The sequence below is a fragment of the Cnephaeus nilssonii genome (assembly GCF_951640355.1).
Source record: "Cnephaeus nilssonii genome assembly, chromosome: 8".
NCBI lineage: Eukaryota > Metazoa > Chordata > Mammalia > Chiroptera > Vespertilionidae > Cnephaeus > Cnephaeus nilssonii.
The window spans coordinates 56301522-56326669 of NC_137079.1; the positions used below are offsets into that span (position 1 = coordinate 56301522).

At 39.8% G+C, this 25148-nt stretch overlaps 2 protein-coding genes across 2 annotated transcripts in view; both read right to left on the bottom strand.

Moving 5' to 3' along the window:
- The window catches only part of NDFIP2 (Nedd4 family interacting protein 2), a 65008-nt gene that overhangs the window by 27367 nt on the left and 12493 nt on the right, over positions 1 to 25148 (bottom strand). Inside the window, exons 2-3 of the mRNA XM_079779601.1 lie at positions 10874 to 11039; positions 7487 to 7620 (exon numbers count right to left, since the gene is read on the bottom strand). Of these exons, the coding sequence (XP_079635727.1) occupies positions 7487 to 7620; positions 10874 to 11039 (300 nt within the window). The remainder of the gene's footprint in view (positions 1 to 7486; positions 7621 to 10873; positions 11040 to 25148) is intronic.
- Positions 19778 to 24725, bottom strand: LOC307103925 (speedy protein C-like). Its single transcript, XM_079778495.1, has one exon. It carries the CDS (start codon positions 21493 to 21495, stop codon positions 20665 to 20667), a length of 831 nt encoding a protein of 276 aa, XP_079634621.1. The 5' UTR covers positions 21496 to 24725; the 3' UTR covers positions 19778 to 20664.

The window sequence follows — 25148 nt, forward strand, 5'->3', positions numbered from 1 at the left end:
TTGACCGCACCTTCGCTACGCCCAAGCCACACCCACCAATCAATCAGGACGAGTATGCAAATTACCCAATCAAGATGGCGGCTAATTTGCATATCAAGACAGCGTAGAAAGAAGCCAAGAGCTGCAGAAGGGAGCAAAGCTGCGGAGAAGCAAGCAAGCTGGGGGGAGGAGAAGGGAGGAGCGGAGGTGGGGCCGGGGGAGAAGGAAGGAGAGGGGGCGGGCTGGTGGAGAAGGCGGGGCGGGGGAGAAGGGAGGAGCGGAGGCGGGGCCCGGGGAGAAGGAAGGAGAGCGGGCAGGCTGGTGGAGAAGGCGGGGCGGGGGGGAAGGGAGGAGCAGAGGCGGGGCCGGGGGAGAAGGGAAAAGCAGGCTGGGAGGCAGAAGGGAGAAGGCGGGGCGGGGGGGAAGGGAGGAGCCCAGGCGGGGCCGGGGGAGAAGGGAAAAGCAGGCTGGCTGGCAGAGAAGGCGGGGCCGGGGGAGAAGAGAGGAGCAGAGGCGGGGCTGGGGGAGAAGGGAGGAGCCCAGGCGGGGCCGGGGGAGAAAGAAGGAGAGCAGGTGGCTGGCCGAGAAGGCGGGGCGGGGGAGAAGGGAGAAGCGGAGGCGGGGGCGGGGGAAAAGGGAGGAGCGGAGGCGGGGCCAGGGGAGAAGGGAAAAGCAGGTGGGCTGGCGGAGAAGGCGGGGCAGGGTAGAGTGCAGCAGGAAACCCTATTGCAGGATTTTTCCTGCAATGGGAACGCTAGTATAGGATAATTCACTGCAGCAACGTTAATAAAAGCAAAAGATTAGACACAATATAAATGCCCATCAATAATGGACTATTGTCAGAGATAATTCTCCAGGAGTTTCTCATGTTTCTGCATGTCTTCCAGGTAGAGGCACTGCTTGCCTTTCTTCTGTACTATCTTTTTTAAGGATCTTTATATATAGTGGGCTGCCCCGGAAGAGGACGATCATGTCTCTCTCCAGAGCAAAGGTGTGGGCGTGCTTAGTTACCATTAGAAAATACTGGGTTCCCTACATTCAGGGTTTCACACTGTGTCTGGAGGTACCATGTGGCCATCTTTGAGTTGCCCTGTGGGAACTAAAGCTCAAGAAACTGGTGTGAGAAAATGCTAATACTCTGGCTAAAACCACTGATGTAAATAATCAAGTTTTTGTCTCTGACCTGAGCAGTCTCTTGTCTTCTGCCAACATTCCCAAAATTGACAAGCTAATCAGGTAGTTTGCCAAGTATGGTAAAATCTCAGATGATTCACAATTCTTGACAGACCAATTAAGTAAATTACTGAATATGTGATGAAATTTTAAAAGTAATGTAAAATTTTTAAAAAAGAACAAAAGTTCTTAGTATTCTCTTAATGATCTCTAAAATATACTAAATGAAAATCATGTGTATAGTACAATGCCTTTTGAGTACAAAAATATACTAAAATATTAATGTATTTGCTTATAAATGTAGAGAACTTGTCTGAAAGTATGTATAAGACTGTTATCACTGATTGTCTAATATTCAACAAATATTGATGAAATACCCCTTCTACACAAGACTTAGCTTCCTGGTATTAGGGATACATGAGTGTACATAAAACAAAGATGCTTGCCTTTCTGGAGCCTATACTCCAGTAAGGGGAGTTAGACAACAAACAAAGACATAATAAATAAGTTATTTATATATTATTAAAAGGTGTAAATGCTCTACACAAAAGGGGGAAGGATGGTTTAGGAATGCTTGAGGTTATGGGTTACAGTATTAAATATGGTGGTCAAGAAGCCTCGTTGAGATGGCACTTGAGCAGACTTAAAGGAGACATAAGAGTTAACTATGTAAATATCTCACAGAAAAGTGTTTCAGACAAAGAGATTAAGCAGTGCCTCACAAGAATCTTATAGGATCATACCTGCCATGCTAGAAAATAGCAAGGAAGTAGTTCCTTTCTATTAAGAGAGAAATAGGAAGAAATTAGGTCAGTAAGTCCACTGAAGGATTTTATATTTTACTGAGTGAATTGAGTGGTCTTACTGAGTTTTGATCAAATGAGTGACATGACCTGATATACATATACATTATCTCCATGTTACAGATACATAACCTCAGCTGGGTGTTGATATATCAATTTTGTGTTAGTACACAGAGAGGATCAGAGAAGCTAAGTAACCTGCCCAGGATCACATAATTAGTTAGATCAAGACAGGAGTTGAATCCAGGACACTGATGTTCTTTCCATTCAATCATGATAGTCTCACTACATAGGTTGCTTTCATGAAACAAAAAGACTTTTAAAACCATGTTTCTCATTATTTGGGCAAAAAGAATCATTAAAATCTGCATTTATATCCTAGGCTATCCTTTATGGTAAATGTAATGAATGGCAACAATTAAATACATACTAATGAAATTTTATATAATTCCAAGTTAACTTAAGAAATAAATATTCAAGTAGAATATGAGCAACCCCTGGGGAAAAAAACTGTCAATATCATGGCAAGAATATAAATATTTCATACTCTTTTAAAACACTGGTCCAGAGATTTTTACATCACTTTATTTACTTATTTATTTAAAATATATGTTTGTTGATTTCAAAGAGGGAGAAAGAGATAGAACATCGATGAGAGAGAAATATTCATCGGCTGCCTCCTACACACCCCCTACTGGGGATCAAGCCTGCAACCCAGGAATGTGCCCTGACTGGGAATCGAACCATGACCTCCTGGTTCATAAGGCGAAGCTGAGCTACACAGGCTGGGCAGAACATCATTTATAAAAAGACAGAAGACATATGTATGCACAAAGATGTTCCTTACAAGGTTAACACCAGAAAACACACACATACACATGCACGCACACTCACACACATAAGACACAATTTTTAAACAATCTAATTTTCACTGGAGAGAAATGACCACTAAATTATAGTATACTACAGGCCCGGTGCACAAAATTCGTGCACTCGGGGGGTCCTGCAGGCCAGCCTGCACCCTCTCGCAGTCCAGGAGCCCTCAGGAGATGTCTGACTGCTAGCTTAGCGAGCGGGCCTAAGCCGGCAGTTGGACATCCTTAGCACGGCTGTGGAGGCGGGAGAGGCTCCTGCTATCACTGATGTGCTCGCCAGCTATGAGCCTGGCTTCTGGCTGAGCAGTGCTCCCCCTGTGGGAGTGCACTGACCACCAGGGGGCAGCTCCTGTGTTGAGCATCTGCCCCCTGGTGGTCAGTGCACGTCATAGCAACCGGTCATTCCACCTTCAGGCCAAAACTGGCTTTCCGACATCCCCCAAGGGGTCCCGAATTGTGAGAGGGCGCAGGCCAGGTTGAGGGACCCCACTGGTGCACGATCGGGGTCGGAGAGGGACACGGGAGGTTGACCAGCCGGGGAGGGACCGCAGGAGGGCTCCAGGGTATGTCCGGCCCGTCTCACTCAGTCCTGATCGGCCGGACTCCAGCAGCAAGCTAACCTACCAGTTGGAGCATCTGTCCCCTGGTGGTCAGTGCACGTCATAGCAAGCAGTTAAGAGGCCTTAGCATACATTAGCATACTATGTTTTAATTGGTTGCATGGCCAACCAGACAACCGGACACTTAGCATATATTAGGCTTTTATTATATAGGATTGATTCCATGGAATTTTATTCAACTACCAAAATAATAGAAACATTTAAATAGAATGTTTAAAAAATAAAATATGGTGTCTGTGCAATAATTTCAACTATAACTATGTTTAATGCTGATTTATAAATCCTAAAATTGGTAAAATATTTTAAAATGAAGAACAACTCTGGTATTTTCTTCTTAATTTCCCACATTGGCAAATGTAAAGAAAGCATTCATTAACTGTCATTTATTAAGTACCAAACATGTCCCAGATGATAGATAGGTGCTGGAATCATAAATATAAGGTCCTTGTCCTGGATTTACTCACAATTTATCAAATGCTAGTTTTTATGTGAAAAGACAAGATACTGACACAATTTAAAACACGTTCCTGGCCAGCATGGCTCAGTGGTTGAGCATCAACCTATGAACTAGGAGGTCATGGTTCGATTCCCAGTCAGAGCATTCTCTCTCATCGTTGATGTTTCTCTCTCTCTCTCCCTCTCCCTTCTTCTCTGAAATCAATAAAAATATATTTTTAAAAATAATAAAAAATAAAACACGTTACAAAAAATTCCAAACCCTACCCACGACAGGGTTATAAAATGAGACTAACTGATAAACAAGAACAAGCCATATTCTAAAAGTCTTATAAAGTGCATTATTTGGAATTCAAATATTTTTCATAGAAATATTAAAAAATAAGTTTATTTTCATAAATCTTTTAATTTTCCATATGATACATGCAACCCTATACATAAGAAATAGAAAACAGTGTTTCCAAGTCTCCTTACCACCTGTATTCTCCCAAGAAGAAAAGACTCAAGAAACAGGCTTCAGGTCACCCAGCTGAGATTCATTTACAAGTGAATATACAGGCATACCTCACTTTATTGTACTTTGCTTTATTGCATTTCACAAATGTTGAACGGAAGGCAAGATGCTTCACCAACAAAAAGATTACAACTTGCTTTATTGCAATACTTTGCTTTATCACTGTGGTCTGGAACTGAACTCGCATTATCTCCAAGGTATGCCTATACTCAAAACTAATTAGACCTTTTAAAAAAAAATCTGAATCAAGTATAGAAACACATACTAGAGCTCTGACCAGGTTGCTCAGTTGGTTAGAGTGTCGTCCCGATATGTCAAGGTTGTGGGTTCGATCTCCTCTCAGTCAGGGCACACACAAGAAGCAACCAATGAATGCATAAATAAGTGGATCAACAAATCGATGTTTATTTTTCTCTCTTTCCCCCTTCCTCATTCTCTAAAATCAATCAATCCATAAAAAAAAAAAAAAAAAAAAAGAAATATAATCATATTTTGTAGAAAAAAGTGATGGAGCACTGGGTTAGAAACTGATGAATTTAAGCCCAAGCCAATTTTGCTCAGTGGATAGAGGTTTCGGGTTCGATTCTGGTCAAGGGCACATACCTCAGTTACAGGCTCCCGACCCTGGTGGGGGGCATGTGGGAGGCAACCAACCGATGTGAGTCTCTCACATCGGTGTTTCTCTCTGTCTCTCCCTCTCCCTTTTATTCTTTCTAAAAATATCCTCAGTTGAGGATTTAAAAAAAGAAGAAACTGATGAATTTAAAAGATTATTTATAAACATCTAAGTACGTCTCCTGTACAATTTTATTTTGCATTCCATGAAATTTTCCACAATTCTCACAGGTAGAGTTATATTAAAGCAGTTGAAAACAAAAAACTTCTCTTTATAAACATGTTCCCAATTCAGGCTGGAATCAAATACTTTCTAAAGCAGGTGCTGGAAATGATAGTGGAAGATTAGAATAGTAAAACTCTGGAGTTTTTTCTTCAATAGGTAAAATCACCTTATGCTTTTCTCAAAGCACAGAGAAAAAGACTTAATGCTTCCTACTTTCTCTTTAGAGAAATCCTACTGCATGGAAATTAGGGCAGTAAAGACACAAGGTTCATGAAACCCTTTAAGGACATTTGTATTTCCAAGGTCTTTAGGGAGACACTACCTGAGAAAAGGAGTTACTGTCCCTCTACTTCACTGAGTGTGTGCATGTATACAAATACACATACAAACATATATGTACTAAGCCAGTGGTCGGCAAACCGCGGCTCGCGAGCCACATGCAGCTCTTTTGGCCCCTTGAGTGGTCTAACGCCACTTCTTCAAAATAGACTCGCCCAGGCCAAAAACCGACTTCTGCGCATGGGCCACAAAGTTTCAATCGCACTGTACGTGCGCGCCTACACGTGGTATTTTGTGGAAGAGCCACACTCAAGGGGCCAAAGAGCCGCATGTGGCTCGCAGGCCACGGTTTGCCGACCACTGTACTAAGCAACCTATAGTTGATTTTGATAGAAACTCCACACTTCATAGATCCATCCTCTTTCTTTATGATTCTCTCCTCCCAGCATAAAAAATCCTTATTGACTGAGCTATATTTATGCACCACCTTAACAGAGACTTAACTTCTCCCTGAGAGAAAAGGAATAAATATTAAATTTGGGGTTTACTGTCTTTACTTATGTGCCCAAAGCTATTTATGTTGACATTTAACTCTGTGTGTGTTGGAGGATGGGAGTGGGAGCAGGTATGGAAAGGGTTCTAGCTAATAAAAGAAATCCATCCAGTAAAATGCTCATTACCAGAGAATCTACTTGCTGGGCTCTGGCCTAATGGCGGCAAGAGGAAAATGCTATTCATAGAAACGCCTTTCTCTCTCTTAGCCCCGTACCTAGTTCTAGCTTCACTGGGTGAAGTTATTTTTTTCTGTCTTTTTCCTGAACAAAATGGGATGAATTTAGGGATCTGAAATAACATCCCAAAGTCTGAAGCAAAAAAAGGGCAACAAACCCTAGTCCTACTTGCAGTTAAACTAAAATGTAAATAATTTCTGCCTTTACCTAGCTGTAGATGATCATACCTGTATATCTTTACTGGCCACTCCTTTTACCAAAACAAGAAATAACATTTATGTATACCATTGATTATCTCTATTACTAAGATAGGAAGATGAGGGAGAACGGGCAGGTAGAATCATTCAAAATTCTAGGGTGGGATGTGTTAAAAGGACAAAATAAAAGTGAATTGGGGGAAAAAGTGAATGGACAACATAATTTAAAGGCTTTGTTAGTTATTTCTCTATGCTTTTTAACCTACCTTGATTCGTAGTCACTAGACTGATTATGCTAATATACAAAATATGAATAGAAAAAAAAAGATAATTTGAATACAATGATGGACCATTGACTGTAAACTATATGAGGAAGGAAATAAAGACATCAGCAGTGAAGAGGTTGATGGACTTGAGGTCTAAGTGAAAAAGAACAACAACTAGGGTGAGTCAGAAGGATGGGAGGTTAAGGCCAGTGCATGAGATGCCTAAAATCAAGAATGTAGAAGTGATAATTGTATGGGTAAAGATAAGGTCTAGGACAGTGGCCGGCAAACTCATTAGTCAACAGAGCCAAATATCAACAGTACAACTATTGAAATTTCTTTTGAGAGCCAAATTTTTTAAACTTAAACTTCTTCTAACGCCACTTCTTCCAAACAGACTCACCCAGGCCGTGGTATTTTGTGGAAGAGCCACACTCAAGGGGCCAAAGAGCCGCATGTGGCTCGCAAGCCGCAGTTTGCCGACCATGGGTCTAGGATGACCACAATGTAAGATGGGATAAAGGGAAAGATCAAAAGAAACAGAAATAGAAATGAGGAGGTCAAGGAATGAAGAAGGTAATTTAACTAGGAGAGGACCTAGTTCAATAAAAATGACACATGTAAGTAGTAGTAAAATATTAAAAATATACATAGGCACAAACACTCAAATACAGACCACTATTGTGATATTACTAAATGGACATATCAATTAATAAAAATAATATTCTCAAAAGGAAATAAAACTTTCTTACTCTTTGGGATGTTTCTGCTGCTGCAGCAGCCATTGCAGCAGCTTTTGCCTTCTCAGCTTCATCATACGTAGGAAGAGAGGTAGCAACACTGTATGGAGGTGGCACAGGATAAAACTCACTGTATACTTCTGCATCTGAAGAAAAGGAATTTAAAAAGGATAACCATTAAAAGGAACTATTTTATGTAATTTTATAGCCAAATACATAATATAATAATTTACAACAGGCAGGCCACTAAAGATTATTATTGCTATTGTAGTCCTATGTTATAAGCTATAAAACACAGAAATTACTACTATAATCATATATGTTTTTTAGTCCTATATTTATTATAAAGAGAATGGACTAATAAATATTATCTAAAGGCTCATACACAAAACAAAAACCCTAAGAATAAGATTTTGAAAAGGAGTGCAAGGTAAGAGAAGTAAGCAACACTGCTATGCTCAAAGAATTTATTTGCCCAAATAATCTCACAGGCAAAACTATGAGAATTAATAATAATGATTGCTACATAACTCTAATAAGTGTGAGGTAGTTTGGTACACAGCATAGCAATGGTAGTCACAACAAAGGGACTGCGATTTCCACTTTTAGTATCTTCCATCATTCAGAAATAGACATCTTCAGGATTTTCTTCCTTCAAGATTACCATCAAATAGATTAAAAAAAAAAAAAAAATCCAGGGTAGCAAATTCACTGTACTATATACTCTGGAAACTTGTAAAATAATGAAGAAAAGTAAGCCAATAATAGATTTTAGAAAGCAGTCATTAAATCTTATAGCCAAAGACAAATAAATCAACATAAAACTATGCATCAAACTGGGCGCTGAACAAGCATGTTGATCAAATAACATTATATACAAATTACAGGCTCAGTGCACGAAATTCATGCACGGGGAGGGGGGGGGGGTGTCCCTCAGCCCAGCCTGCACCCTCTCCAACTTGGGACCCCTTGAGGGATGTCTGACTGCCCATTTAGGCCTGATACCACACTGGGATCGGGCCTAAATGGGCAGTCAGACATCCCTCTCACAATCCAGGACTGCTGGCTCCCAACCACTCACTTGCCTGCCTGCCTGCCTGACTGCCCCTAACCGCTTCTGCCTGCCAGCCTGATCACCCCCTAACCATTCCCCTGCCAGCCTGATAAGACGCCTGACTGCTCTGCTGCCGGCCCGATTGCCCCTAACTGCCCTCCTCTGCCGGCCCAGTCACCCCTAACTGCCCTCCCCTGCAGGCCTAATCGCTCCCAACTGCCCTTCCCTGCAGACCTGGTCCTCTCCCAACTGCCCTCCCTGCAGGCCTGGTTGCCCCTAACTGCCCTCCCCTGCAAGCCTGGCCCCCCCCCCCACTGCCCTCCCCTGCAAGCCTGGTCCCTCCCAACTGCCCTCCTCTGCCAGCCTGGTCACCCCTAACTGCCCTCCTCTGCTGGCCTGATCGCCCCAACTGCCCTCCCCTGCTGGCCATCTTGTGGTAGGCATCTTTTGTCCACATGGGGAAAGCCATCATGTGTTGGGGTAATGGTCAATTTGCATATTACTCTTTTTTTTAAGATAGAACTAGAGGCCTGGTGCACAAAATTCGTGCACTGGAGGGGGGGGGTCCCTCAATCCAGCCTGTGCCCTCTCACAGTCCACAAACCCCACGATCAATCACCCCAAAGAGGTAGGCCCCGCCCACCCAGCCGGGGCTCCTTGATGGACTGCCCCAAAGAGGTAGGCCCTGCCCACCCGACCAGGGCTCCACAATGGAACGTCCCCGCAAAGAGAGGCCCCGCCCACTCACTGCAGCATTGCTGCGGGGTAGCCTGGGCCTCCCTCTTTGGGGCAATTGATCGTGCCCCCGCAGAGGGAGGCCCCGGCCCATCCGCCGGTCGGTGGCCTGGGCCTCCCTCTTTGGGGCGATCATGGAGCCCCCTGATTGATCAATCGCCCTGCCAGCTGGTGGCCTGGGCCTCCCTCTTTGGGACAATTGTGGAGCCCCCCAATTGATCGATCGCCCAGGCAGACAGTGGCCTGGGCCTCCCTCTGTAGGGCAATCATGGGACGATGCCTGGGCCGCCAACCAATTGCATCACACCCGCCTTGGCTGGCCTGGTGCCAGTGAGTGTCATAGCGTGGTCGTCCAGAAGGTCATCTGGAAGGTCGTTTGGCTGTTGGGTCTAATTAGCATATTATGCTTTTATTATTATAGAAGATAGAAGAAGTAAGCCTTTATTAATTTAACCAGTGAGAACATCTTTATAGAGATGATTTTCACTCACTACATAAAAAAAGTAAATAAATTTGATGTAAAAAATACCGGTCTTTTTACACATCCCATATATGGTCTAAATAAAATTTGAACAAGCAAAAATGATAACCAGAGAAAGCTAGATGACACTAATTATAGAACATGAGAGATAAGAAATATGAAATACTCAATGAAAGAATTTTTACATTAAAATGTTTTTCAACAACTGATTTTTTAAATATTTAATAAAGAATATATAAAATACTTAGGTTATTTATAATAATGTATAATAGTATACAAAAATCATACTTAAAACACTATAATAATTAAATTAGTGTGGCTGGGAAAATGCAAATTGTGGCCAGAGAAATAGATGAGGGTAGTTCTTTAGAATGACCTGAAAGGATAAGATGAACAGTAGCAAGTAGGAGTCACTGCCTTATGTCTAAGAATTATTACCATGCGTATGGAATAACATTATGTATACCCTAACCTCTGTTAACACATTCCACATTCTCACTCACACTCATCATTAATAACACCTTGTTTAATGACTATGTAAGTATATATACACACATATGTGTGTATATACGTGTATATTTATATATGCATGTGTGTATATATGTTTGTTCATTTCTTCTAAAAGTACAAGCTAGTCGGTTGGGAATAGATCCCAGTTAAGCATAAAAAAGTTTAAATAGCTACATATTTCAATTAAATTTTAAAAAGAACAATATAAGTAATGTATGGAGTAAATATTTTACAAACTTGGGAAAACAGTGTTTTTTTAAAATCATAAAACCAAAAAGTTTATTAATAGACATGATAATTACATGAAACCATACTGGTAAAAAACAAATGAGTAAAAAACATGAGCTATTAAAAACATTAGTTGTTTCATAATAAAAATAATAATACTGCTCATCTGGTGTGGCTCAATGGTTGAGTGTTGACCTTTGAACCAGGAGGTCACGGTTTGATTCCAGGTCAGGGCCGGGTTGTGGGCTTGATCCCCACTAGGAGGTGTGCAGGAGGCAACTGATCAATGAGTCTCTGATCATTGATGTTTCTATCTCTCTTTCCGTCTCCCTTCCTCTCTGAAATCAATAAAAATATATTTAAAACAATCAAACAAAAAATACAACAATACCTGAAGTTGTAGGTACTTCCACAGTAATACTGCTATAAGGTGGAGGAGAAGTGTCAGTTTCAAATACTAATGCTGAAGGAGCAGTCTGCACAATCTGTGGTGCTGGGTTTGAAGTTGATGGCTGCTCTATAGCAGATGATTCTGAATTATCCTCTTCATTGTAAAGCTAAAAAAAAAAAACAAAGAAAAGAAGAAATATTAAAGTGATTCTTTTTTTATGTTCATTTTTAAAGATCATTTCAGTCATAGGGTCACTTTTTAGCTATAAAGAAAGTAAAATAGTATTTTAAAAGATGAACAAACATTTTAAGAGACCTAATCAGTCTCTAACAGCTTTAGAATTTTTGTAGTTTCTTTACAATAAAGATGAAGTTGAAACTGTTAAGAATTTATGAAGAGAAAATAGTCATGACTACAGATTCAGATTAACTCAGTCCCACAGTAAACACTGTCTACCATGTATCAATCATTGTGCATTACAAAGAAAAGTAAAGCTCCTAAAGATACAACTACAGTACTATGTAGGCATTAAATGACCACTCTCCTGACTAGCAGCACTCTCCCCAGTGTCACAAAACATCTCTCATGTTTCCCATTACAGGGTACCCAGGAGAATCCTAATTTAGTCATCTATAATCATATTTCTAAGAGAAAAAATGTTAGATGAGCAAGTAAAGGCAAATAAAAGTACAGATATACACTAAGCAACATCAACTAAAATAAGTAACAGTGAAGGTGTCAAAAAAGAGTAAACCACTTTCATAAAATAAAACAGGCATATTTCTGCTAGTAAAAACCTTTCTTGTTAGAATACCATATTTCATGGTGTTCCACAGACAGCATCATGAGCTCCAGATGCCCCATCACCAGAACAAATTTGCAAAAAAAAAAATGTTTAAAACCAAGTGTTATATTTTATCAAGAAACAATTAAGTTTTCTTTTAAACAAATAAGGGCAATTTCTGTTGAAAATGACACAATCTGGAATTGTAAACACAAAAAAACATATATAAAGAACTCAAATCAGAAAATGTATGCTTTTGTTGTTGTTGTTGTTAATCCTCACCCAAGGATATTTTTCCATTGATTTTTTTTTTTTTTTTTTTTTTTAAGGAGAGTGGAAGAGAGAGGGAAAGTCAGAAACATTGATGTGAGAGAAACACATCAATTGTTTGCCTCCTGCACGAGCTCCAGGCCAAGGTACATTCCCTTGACCGGAATCGAACCGGGCACCCTTTGATCTGCCTGCCAACCCTCTATCCACTGAGCCAAACCAGTTAGGGCAGAAAATGTATGCTTTTTAAGAAAAATAGAGAGATAATGGGGCAAGAAAGTGATTAGAAATAGATTAAGTTTAGCCCTAACCAGTTTGGCTCAGTGGATAGAGCATCAGCCTTCGGACTCAAGGGTCCCAGGTTCGATTCCAGTCAAGGGCATGTACCTTGGTTACAGGCACATCCCCAGTAGGAACAGGAGGCAGCTGATTGATGTTTCTTTCTCATCGATGTTTCTAATCCCTCTCCCTTCCTCTCTGTAAAAAAATCAATAAAATATATATCTTTAAAAATAGATTAAGTTTATATTGCCAGACGAGACTGTTTTTCTGAGCTTCAGACCTGTAAATGAATCATTTAATTCATTTCTTACATAAAATTAATCATAACCACAAACAAAAAAGGGCTCTGGGCTGTGTATGTTCAATTCTTTGTTTCCCAAACTACACTGCCTAGCTAAGTTCTGCATACTATTTAGATATTAGCTTAAAATTACGTTCTCAGGAAAGCTTTTCTTATCTCCCAAAAGCAGATCAGGGTTCTCTGATGTAATCTTAAAGACCATGTTCCTCAGAGCATGTATCACAATAGTAATTATTTATGTAATCGTTCATTTACAGTCTCCTTTCCCAGCTAAAGTGAGAGCTTGACAAAAGTGGAGACTTGTTAAACACTGAAAATAAAAGTAAGCTCCAAAGTATTTGGATTCAGCCTTGGTTAAAATTAAAAGAAAATACAATAGAGGTCACCAGTCACAATAGTATAAAATGGAAAGCCTTGAGAGACTAACCTTGTTAATCCAAGTATTTGACATTTCTAACAGCAAGTATTACTTAGTAAGGGAAAGGAGAAAGAGCATACTCATATCCCAAAGACCTCCAACAACAAAAAGCCAAACAGATGAAGTAAATATCTTAAATTTCTATTTTCAAAAGAATTCAATTTCTGGCTAAATACCTTTTTATATGCTAAAACATCAATGTAAATATGCTAGATCCTAAAGGAAGATCTGCCCTACCATTATGCCTCTTTATCAATAGGTCAATATGATTTTAACAAAGATTGCTGATCTCAGAGTCCTCAAAAGAAAAAAAGACAGGAGAGAAAAATATTTGAGTGTGCGTTGTGGGCACCTTGTCATATTTTTATCTAAGGTTGTCAGCCTCCACGTATCTTCTCAAGGTCTCCTCATAACCTATCAATCTAGCTCACATCAATTTAGCATGAGACCATATGTATGCCATAAATGTCTATATATTTCATAAGATGTTCAGTCTCACCTTTTGTGGTTTTACACTAAAATATGTTTCACATGTAACACATTTTAAATTTACTTTTAAAAGATTGCATTTTTTGCCCGACCGGTGTGGCTCAGTAGTTGAGCATCAACCTATGAACCAGGAGGTCATGGTTCAATTCTGGTCAGGTCACATGCCCGGGTTGTGGGCTCGATCCCCAGTGTGGGGCGTGCAGGAGGCAGCCGATCAATGATTCTCATTCATCATTGATGTTCCTCTCTCTCTCCCCCCCTTCCTCTCTGAAATCAATTAAAAATATATATGTTTTTAAAAGATTGTATTTTTCAAAGTCTGGCCACTAACTTGGGTTTTCATCTCTCTACAATGCAAAACTTGTTCAGATATATTTATTAGTGACTATACTGTGGGCTTAAGCAATTAGGTTATCTATGGTAGACATGTGACTGTTTTCCTAAAAATCCCTTCCACCCCTCTTTCATTATAGATTCACAATGTAGGGGTTCAGAAGAAGCCACCCCAAGATATGCCTCTGTGCTATGAAAATTATTTTGAGCTAAAGGCAGTCAAGACCCTGCAGACCCAAAAGAAACTTCTGAGTGTTCACTATCTAGAAGAATTTAAATTAGGAGCCTAGCCCAGGATAAGAATTATCACTAGAAATGACTTTTTACCTGTGGAGATAGCAGGGCAAACTGAACATGTGCTCTCCGTATAATTACCTTCTAAAGTACAATACCTCATTCCTAGCTCAGAATGACTTATATCCTTCAATTTCCCTTTCTGTCTCTAAACCTCTCATGTATGTGGGTTCTCTGACTCCCTCATATATGCGGGGTTACCATACATATATATATATGTAATTAAATTTGGTTATTTTCTCTTGTTAATCTATCTCATGTTTATTTGATTAGACCAGGAAAAGAGCCTTGAGTGTAAAGTTTTTTCCTCCCCCACACAGTAATTTGGGTGAGACTGAAGCCACGTGACTCCAGGACTAGGCCTTGACTATCTACATCAGTCAGGATAATCCACTTCTTTGGCATAGCAACTTGTTCCCAACCAGCATAGCCCTCCTTCTGGGCAGAGTGCCTGAGTCAAAGATGGGCAATAAAACAAGCTAAGATGATCTACTTAGAGGATATCTAGTGGATGGTGGAGGGAGAATTGGTGACTGGCAAAAAAATAGTAAAGTTGGGAGAGAGATGAGACCCTCTCTTCCTTCCTCAACACAGCTGAGGAAACACCACAGCACTTTTTAATATTTGTTTAAATTAATACAGATGAATAATTCCAAGACAAATGTGCCTTTCATCAGATTATGGTTTATCACAAATAATAATACAGAGTCATTCCAGATTAAAACTTCTGTAAGTGGCTTGGGGACCATAATTTAGAAATCCCACTGGAGAAAATGCTCTTATGCACTTTTTAAAAGCAGAAGAAATTTTAGTGATAATGTTTTAATTTATAAAACTACTAAAAATTCTGAGTTTTTTAAATAGTCCAATGTTCTGGTTTTTACAAGCTAACATATCCTATCTAACATAGGCATTGATAAACAATGATAAAGGCGAGTTGTAATGAAAGGTTTTATTCCTTTCTGTTTCCTTAATCAAATTAAATAAGAACACTTTCACAGATTCTTTGGAAAGTTTCTGATCTGCATGCACCAAAATTAGTCAGCAAAGGTGGTAGCGGATAAAGTTTAAAAAGAAAATTTGGCTAAGAATTATATTTCATAATAAAGAACTGAGACCTCAGAGTAAAAAAATCAAAATAGATATTATCATTAAATAAGCCCCCTTAACATCAATCAAAATTTGAACTTCAAGATATTTTAAAAACAACTATTCCGGCACAGGAATGGAAAACAAGAGCTAATAAATTCTCATTGCAACCATTTTCTTCCAGGAAACTACAAGTTGCAAATTTGTGCTTCACGAGGTCCTGAAGGCTTAGGGACCCTGGCAAACTCTGATTAGACTTGGGAATGTTTCTATCTTCCCAATCAGATCATAAGCTTCGGAAATTTAGAAAGTATGCTTTATTCATACTGGTATCCCCCAGAAACAGGCAGCAGAGTTTAGGGCATAGAGTAAACTTCACATTAAATGCACAGTTCCCACCCGGTCTGTTGTGGCTCAGTGGTTGAACATCAACCTATGAAATAGGAGGTCATGGTTCGATTCCCCATCAGGACTCATGTCCGGGTTGTGGGCTCAATCCCCAGTGTGGGATGTGCAGGAGATAGCCGATCAATGATTCTCTCTCTCATCATTGAGGATTAAAAATATAAGTTCAACACCTGAAACAAATACAGCAAAATGCTAACATCTATAATCTATACTAATAAAAGGGTAATATGCTAATTAGACTGGATGTCTTACGGATGTCCATCCAGACAAAGCCACAGCGGCTGCGAGGGCCAAAGGCCGGTGGCATGGGAGAGGCGCCGCTGTGGGAGAGGAGCGGAGGCAGCACAGCTACTGCTACTGCTGCTGCTGCTGCCGCCACCGCCACCACCACCCCTTTTGCAGAGGCAGTGCGGGAGAGGCGGCGGCGCGGGCCCTTCTGCAGAGGCGGTACAAGAGAGTCCAGGGCACAGTCCGGTCCTCCGCCGGGGCCCCTTCCACAGAGGCAGCAGGGAGCGGGCCTAAGCCGCAGTCTGGCCTCCCTCTACAAGAGGCAACCGACCGATCATGGGAAGGCACTGCCCCCATCACCCCGCTGCTGCTGCTGCTGCCACTGTGGGCAGCAGCGGCTGCCAGCCCTCGGCCCTCTCTTCTTAGCACTGGCCCCACCCCCCCACCCACTGGTGGGCGGGGGGGCGATCTAGAGCCAGGCCGTCTGGGGGCAGGGCTGTGGGAAGTCGAGGCACAGCAGGTTGCACCCTGTACAGCGTCTGTGGAGGGATATCGCCGGGACCGGGCCCATGCCGCTGCCTCTGTAGCTGCCTCTGCAGAAGGAGCAGCACTGGGACCCGGACTGCGCAGCCCCCTCTCCCGCTGGGAGAGGGGGCAGGCCAGGCTGAGGGACCACCACCCAGTGCACAAATTTTTGTGCACCGGGCCTCTAGTCTCCATGATAAATATAGAACTTTCACATTATTTTCTGTACTCTCTTTATGCTTGAAATGTTTCATAGTTTTAATATTTTTTTTTAAGTTGGGCTAGCCAACTTGTCTTCCATAAGTCCTTGAAAGAAACTACTCCAAGATGAAAACCAGGCAATCAGAAAATTGATAAAATAAAAAGCAAATAAAGAGAAAAACTAAAGACATGGTGCTTATCACGGAATGCTTTTAAATACAGAACTAAAGACTAATAGCAGCTTGCAAACAGACAGCAAATATTACCTACCCTGAAAAAGTAAAAATATAAACAATGTAAAAATCAAGAACTGCTACCTTGGCCAATTTGCTCAATGGTTAGAGTACCTGAGGACCAAAGGGTCCAGGTTCAATTCCCAGTCAAGGGCATGTACCTGGGTTGCAGGCCCGATCCAGGCCCAGATTGGGACCAGTGCAGGAGGCAACTGATCCATGTGTCTCTCTCACATAGATGATTCTCTCTCCCCACTCCTTCTTTCCACTCTCTCTAAATAAAAAATAAAATAAAAAAATACAAGCACACAATGGAAAAATACCCTCAGGTGAGGATTAGATGTAGAGATAGCATGTCTACTATATATATATATATATATATATATATATATATATATATATATATATAATCAGGAACTGGTGAAAGAAGAGATGAAAGAAAGTACTAGTACCATTCACCTCATCTTTCACAGCAGGTATTTAATATCTAAAATTAAAACATGCAGTTTTAAAACTTAATCAAATTTACTGGTTTTTATACTCTTTCCTTAATTTTAGTGAAATCCCAGAGAACCTAATAGCTCTGTGATATAAAAATAAATAAATAAAACCCTTTATCTAGAATTCAGCAGTTTATTTTCCTTGCTATTAAATAAAATATTTTATATTTTCATTTTTTAAAAATAGCATAAACAGCATTATCCCATTCTTATAGCCTTATTACTATCTATAAGCACAAATGGAATAATGTTCAACAAATGAAAACATAAATTATTTCTTGTTGATAATATTTTTGTACCTGGATTGCTTTTCTTTGTACTTATACACTCTGTATTTTTTAAAAATATGTATCACTTTTATAAAAATAAAAAACACACTTTAGCCTAATAATTACAAAAACACTCACACTTTAGCCTAGTAATTCTCATTTTAAGACTACCCTCAAATAAACTAATCAGAAACTTAGAACAGGATTCCTTTATAAAAATGTTTATCATAGTGTTATAACAATGGGAAACAATCTGTTCTAGTGATTTTTAACCTTTTTCATCCCATGATGCACATAAAATTCCAGGGCACACCAAAAAATATATTTTTTGCCCATCTGACAAAAATAAATAAATGTAATTTTGATTCATTCACACCGGACGCCTATTGTTGTACTGCTGTTGTCATTTTTTTACTTGACAATCTAAGGGGAAAAGAGGTCAGTGCCCCTAACTAATCAGTTATTATATGTTTTAAAGATTCCAAGGCACACCGGTTGAAAATTCATCTAAAATAGAATAAAATCACAGTATCAATATAATAGAATATTATATGGACATTTAAGAAGGTGTTTGGAAAGGATACTTAATGAATAAGGAAATGCTCATGATACAGTGTAACAAAATCATGTGTAAATCATGTATTATTCCAATTTTAAATAACACAAAATGTTAAATTTCAAAATGACAATAGACAAAATGGGTAGCATTACAAGTCGTTTGTTATTTTCTTGGTGTGTTTTTTTAACTTTTCTGTATTTTTTCCAAGTTTTCTATAACAGAGATGAAAATAGAAAACAATTTTTGTTCTTAATGTAAAAGACAATGTGATATGTTAAAAATATTTTTATCTATGCTTAAAGGGTAAGTCTATAAGAAAACTGACATCTGTAAAACTTCTCAGTGATAATAAAAAAAAATCATCACAGACTCCACATTTATTCAATAACCTTTAAAATCATTATCATCTTTACAAGAAAAGTCAGGTACATAAACCCAGATATGATCATGTTCTTTATTTCCCATTAATCAATTAACAGTATTAATACATAAAGTAACACCAGCATGTATCCATTTTAGTGTGATTATTTTTTAATGAAATTCATTTTAGCGGCCAAAAAGATTCCAAGGGGCCTTTTGTCTCTTTCCCATCTAATAAGAGTTTTATTCATGGTGCCCTTCTGCCTTAACTAATTGCTAATCACAGTATACTAGTGCATTTGTCAACATAATCTTCAAAGGCATTTTGTTTTCACATTATACTATCTATTCCTTAGGACTCTACTTGTAAGGATAGCATTGTGAGCAACATGCCACTAATGTTCCAAAGGCTTTATTCGAAAATCCAGCTGATGAAGGACTCTGCAAACTTTCCACAAACAACTGAGAAAATGCTCATGAAGCACCCAGTACAGCAGCAATAAGCTACTGTGGCAATAAATGTGGTGGTGGTCAGTTTTCTTCCACTGCAGCCCTGTTTATAAGTGTAAACAGTGCTCCCCAATTTCCAAACTAAACTCTAGAAATTGGATACTTTCACAATATTTAACCTTTTGCACTCGGATGTCGACTGTGACTCAACACGGTTAGCATCGGTAGCAGCTCTTTTTATACTCTTTGAATGTATCAATAATTTGAAATATAAAAAAAATCAAAATAAATAAGTTTGTATGAAAAGAAACTCGTTTTTTATTCTACTGCCGCGCTTTGTAAAATCTGGGGTATTTACAAAATTAAATCCCGAGTAGAATAAAGGAATTGAGAAAAAAGCAAGCAAGTGCAAAGGGTTAAATGTTATATGGTAGGAAAGTGCAAAAATGATAGGGACATGTCACAAGGGCATAGGAACAGATGGAAGAGGCTCTCCCACTGGTCAAATCTGGAATGATCTAACCCTCAAAAATAAATGATGATAATTTAAGATTATAATCAATAAAATAAAATAAAAATCCATGAATTCATACTGATATAAACTAGCGGCCCAGTGCAATCCGGGATCCCTCTCGCAATCTGAGACCGCTGACTCCTAACCGCTCACCTGCCTGCCTGCCTGATCGCCCCTAACCACTCGCCTGCCTGCCTGATTGCCCCTAAGCACTCGCCTGCCTGCCTGATCGCCCCTAACCACTCGCCTGCCTGATCGCCCCTAACCACTCGCCTGCCTGCCTGATTGCCCCAACCGCTCACCTGCCTGCCTGATTGCCCCTAACTGCCTCTGCCTTGGCCCCTGCCACTGTGGCTTCGTCTGGAAGGATGTCCGGAAGGTCATTCGGCTGTCTGGTCTAATTAGCATATTATGCTTTTATTATTATAGATACATTGCAGGCAACGGAAAGTTCTTCCTTATAGAATTCTAAATAAAAAATGTAGAACAAATGACAGAATTGGGAAATCGCCATTTGACAACCATCATAGTTATAATTCTGTTAGGTAATAATAACAAATGAATTCTAAGCTCAATGGGAGCCACATTTTCAAAGAACATTTGTGGGATATGCTACAAAATAACTGACGTGAATCTGTCCAAAATATTGATGTCATGAAAGACAAAAAAGATTAAAAAACTGTTCCAGATTAAAAGAAACTTAGACTAAGAGACATAATAACTAAGCACAATATCTAATCATGGACTAGATTCTGACCTTAAAAAAAACAAAAAAGGTTTTTCTTTGCTATTAAAGGCATTAGTAGAGAAACTGATGAAATATGTTTATAGTATTGTTTCATGTTATTGGTTTTGATAATTGCACTGTAGTTTGTAAGAGAATGTCTTTGTTTTTAGAAAATATACACTGTAATATTTAGATATAGAGATCACATGTCCACCATTTACTTTCAAATGTTTCAGAAAAAATATAGTGTGTATGTATATAAAGAAAGATAGTTATACATAGAATATCACAAAGCAAATATGATAAAATGTCAACATTTGAGAAAACTGGATGAATGCTATAAAGGAATTATTTTCTTTCTTTAATATAAAAAATTTCACAGTGGACTGAGTTTATTAGAGGGAGCCAGAGTCAGAGTGGGTAGCATGTTGGGAGGAGGGCTTGGGCAGCACTGCCAGCCTGAGGTCAACAAGACAGAAGGCCAGGGGGCCACAGGCAGTAGAGGTCAGTTAGCGGGCAGGCAGGCCAGCTGCTCTTCACCCTGCGAGCGACCCCACCTAGGGCACTGGCAGCAGCTCCCGGAGTACATGAAGGGTGTAGGTGCCTGGCTCCAGATGCAGCTGGGAGGGCAGGACTATGAGGAAGCCCCCACCCCAGGGGTCTTCAGCCCCTGAGAGACAAGCATGGGAAGGAGAGCCACACCACTCAGGGTTTGGGGAAGGACTCTTGGGTAAGACAGGCAAGGGGTGGGGTTGGTGGGAGTAGATGCTCTGGAGAGGGGGCGAGCCACAGAGGGAGCAGCAGGGTGGTGAGAAGCGGGGGCCCCGGGGGAGAGTGATCCCGGCTTTGGCCTTTGAGTAGCTTCTGTGAGCCCCGCCGTGGTGGGGGCACCACTCCCGAGTCCAGGCCCAGTGGGACGGCTCCGGGGCCATGACCTTCTCACAGCACCAGCGGCTCACTAAAGCCCGGAAGCCCATCCTTGCCCACAGCTTATCCCTCTGATGCAGGACCTCTGCCATCTGACTATGCCAATCCTCACCCAGGGCCCACGGGAAAATCACACATTTGGCTTCCTCTAGGTCCTCCTCCCTATCTTTTGCAAGGTACAGTGCCAAGAACAGGTTGCTGCAGGTGTACTCGCTGAGATTCAGGTTGGTGCGCCAGAAGTAGACCAGCACCATGGCCAGGAGATACTTATCTGAAATCTGGAAACAGGGGTCTCTGGTGAGGAATTCCTGAAGGAAGCTGTGCTCCAGGAGGTGGAGGAAGGCCTGGAGCTCCAGGTGCTGGTGGGAAGGGAAAGGCCTACTGCCTCTATCCTGACGGCTCCAGCCCCACAGCCTCACCTGGATAGCAACCTCATGGGCAGGCTCTCGGGCTTTGCTCATCTCATAGGGGGTAGGAGCGGGTGGGAACAGGTGGGGGCGGGTGGGGGCGGGTGGGGATGGGTGACTGGAGCTCAGGGATTACCTACAGCATGTATAAAGGAATTCTTTATAATATTTTCCCCACACCTTTCTATAAGTCTAAAATTATCTTAAAATAAAGTTAAAGAAAAAAAAACAAAAAGTTATAAGGAAATAAAAATATATATTGTATAAAATGAAAGATTAACTTAAAACTCTATAATCCAGCTTCTAACGATTTCCACTCTATTGTTTAGAAGCCCTATATGATCATTAAAAACCTCTAATACCTTCAGTCACTTTACAAAATGACTTTTCAACTTTTAATCTAAATCCAGTTTTCCATGATAGCACTACATTCCTCAAAGGCCTCTCAAAGAAGAATGTTAATCCTTGCCCAAAGTCCCCCTTATCTGGGAACATGAAGGAAAATTTTCTTGAATATTGCCAGTACTAGATCAAGAACCTCTCAAGTTCACACATACAACCTGTCAGATGCTTTCACATCCTGATTGTATTTACAAGGTTCCAAACATTCCCCAGGGAGTAAGACAAGCCAGCTCTATATCCCCAATATTGTCTCCATATCTTATATCCTACTATAATACAAGATAAACCAACTTAACACCTCAACTATAAAACAGGAAGAGTAATAATACCCAGAGTTGAGTGGTCCAGTAACTACATCAGGTCTTCCATGACCTCATCTAGACCTGCTTCTACTAGAAGATAATAGATTTATACATTTTACTTCCTGGTCACAACTTCCTCCTGGCTTTTACCTCATTCCCTTGCTTCCACTTATGTCTATTCTTTGGGCCTTCCATTTGCTGCCTCCTGGTTACTTTCTATCCAATATAACCTAGACCAGCGGTCGCCAACCTTTCAGACCTCATGGACCACTGGCCTAGACTATAAAGTGAAAAACTTGCAGGACGCTCACCCTCAATTTCCTAGTTCCCATATCTTCTGCCACATCTACCCCATTGAGACCCAATCTGGGACATTCTAACTCTACTCTTTCCTGGTCAAGGATGAAAACACATCACATAACTGTGTAGATCGATGCCAGTACAAATTTAGTTTCTGATCCCAGCAGGGCTGTCAGAACCAGTCATCACTATGGCAGGTGTTTCAGCTCCACCACTCTCCTATTTCCCACTTCCAATCATGGAACTCTCAGTTAAAATCTTTGCTTCCTACTTCACAGAGGAAAACAGGTTTTCAAGCAAAAATTCCTCCAACTTATCTCCCTCTGCATCTCTAAATTTATCATTATGGCATCCACCCTAACTTATATTCTTTGCTCTGAAATGCCAGACAACTGTATAGAGAAGATCCTGCCTCCCAAAAGATTGTTTTTCCTTTAAATAACATCTTTCCTTTTCTCCACTAACTTCTTTCTACCCACATATACATTCTATTCATGCCTTACTTAAAAAAGAAAAAAACCTACCCCCAGCTAAAATGATAAACTTTCTCTAGTGTTTTTCAAACTATTTCCATCTCTCCAACTTTCCTTCAGTGACAAATACCCTAAGAGGGGTGGGAGGGAGATATTTATCATCATTCTGTGCACTTCCAATGCTCATTTCCTCTCTAATCCATTACCATCTGGCTTTCACTCAAACAGGTCTTGCTAAGAATATTGATCCTCTACTTGTTAGATCCAAAAACCTTTTTTTCAGTCCTTACTCCAAAAATCTTTAATATATTCAACACAGTTGAGTGTATTCTAACTGGTTTTTCTTTAGCTTCCAGAGAACTATTCCTTTCTGTTTCTACTCCTACCTTTCACTATTCATTCTGCTTCTTTTTATAGGGGCCCTAATTTTCCTCTGCCATCTTGTCTTAGCTAACACTGAATCCAGAACTGTGGAGACTACCTCTAACACATAGACTGGAGAGAAGGTAAATGCTGTGTGATTGGTTTCATTTGCAAGGGCATAAGACAACTAACTCCAAGTAATACTGTTAAAAGTTACTATTACAAGCATTCATTTGTCATTTAAAAAACTAGTATGGTATACTGTCTTATTTGATTTCATTCTTGAGATGATTAGGTAGTTGGTACATGAATAACTAGAAAAGAAGATATTTGATGCCAGAAGATCAAAATTTAAGGTACAGATCTACCACCTCCTAGCTACATAAACTTGATTGGGTCTTCCAGCTTCACCTTCTTCCTGTGATTCATTCATTCAGTCAGTTATCAATCAGTCACTCAACAAACTTTAAGAAATGACTATTATGTTCTAGGTACTATATTGGGTGCAGGAAATAGGTACAAATCCAAACTCATCAATCTCTAGAACTTCTAGCTTCTAGCAACTAGGACCTCTGAGGCAAGGGCTACAATGTGGGGAATAAAGGAAAATAGAAGTTTACTTATTCTATCATAGGTAAACGAAGGGGCCAACACCAGCAAGACCCAGGCCTGAAACACCAACTTTCTTCAGAGAAAGTTTCATTCTTTCCCAGCGAACAGAGAGAAGCTAAGAACAGAATCCTCAAGCAAAACTAACTACTACTGAGTAATATCAATTACTAAGACATGTTGTTGTTGATGATTCATCCAGGAAGCATAGCAAATGCCAAGAGGCCATTGCAGGCAACAGTTAAAGGGCTCATCCACCAAAGTATTATATGCCAAAACAAACCCTCAAAAGTTGGCTGATAAAAATATACACATAATCTGAATAATTTCATAAGAGCAGAAGCCAAACACACACTCACTCACACATACACATTCTCTCTCAAAAAGTTAGCAAACATGTGCTAACTTTAAATAAGTAAATATATTTATTCTTATATATATATTTCTTTATTCCTGTATAAATTCTTATTCTCATATTACAATGATCACTATAATGCCACATTTCTAAAAGTACTAGTCAATACAAAAACACTGTTACACCAAGGTTTTCCACAAAACTTAACATGACTGTCATTTTCCAGTAAAAATTGACACATGAATTCCATTACTGCATTGATTTGCATTAGAAGTACAGACATCAAGACAAAAAATATAACTTGTGCCTTTGAAGGAACCAGAGAGAAGATGAGTAAGTAGTTTTTGTTAGTACTCAAATTCCAATTGTTAGCACACATAATAAAACAAATTTACCAAGTAGTTTTGGAAAAGAAAAAACCCTGGTAATCTAAATTTTTAACTTTACATTTTGAAAGACAATTCTGCTTTAAAGAGAATACTTTAGTTAGCATAATTAAAACACTGATAAAGACTTGAAAGTATTGTGTTACACATTAATTTTGCTTTTAACATGGTCAATGAAAAAAGCACCGTGTATTAAAAAAAGAAAAAAGCACCATGTAGGTAAATGTTGTGTACAAAAAAATAAAAATACTGGAACAACTATTTCTGAGACTACTATTCAATCACTAAAATGGAGCTAAGAATAAGAAGCATGCTGGTTAAGTATAGAGGTGTTGGAATAAACTTTTCTATATTCAACCTAAGTTCCAGCACTTACTTATTTTTACTAGTATCATCTACAAAGGGGGCTCTATTTTCTCACATGGTTTTTGTAGAGTACAAAAATGAACACCTATACATACTCAAAATAATGCCTAACATAGTTAAAGCCCATTAAATGTTAGTAGTTGGTTGTTGT

Excerpts from the sequence above, each read along its gene's own strand:
- LOC307103925 (XM_079778495.1), bottom strand. The coding sequence starts at position 21,495 with ATGAGCAAAGCCCGAGAGCCTGCCCATGAGGTTGCTATCCAGGTGAGG.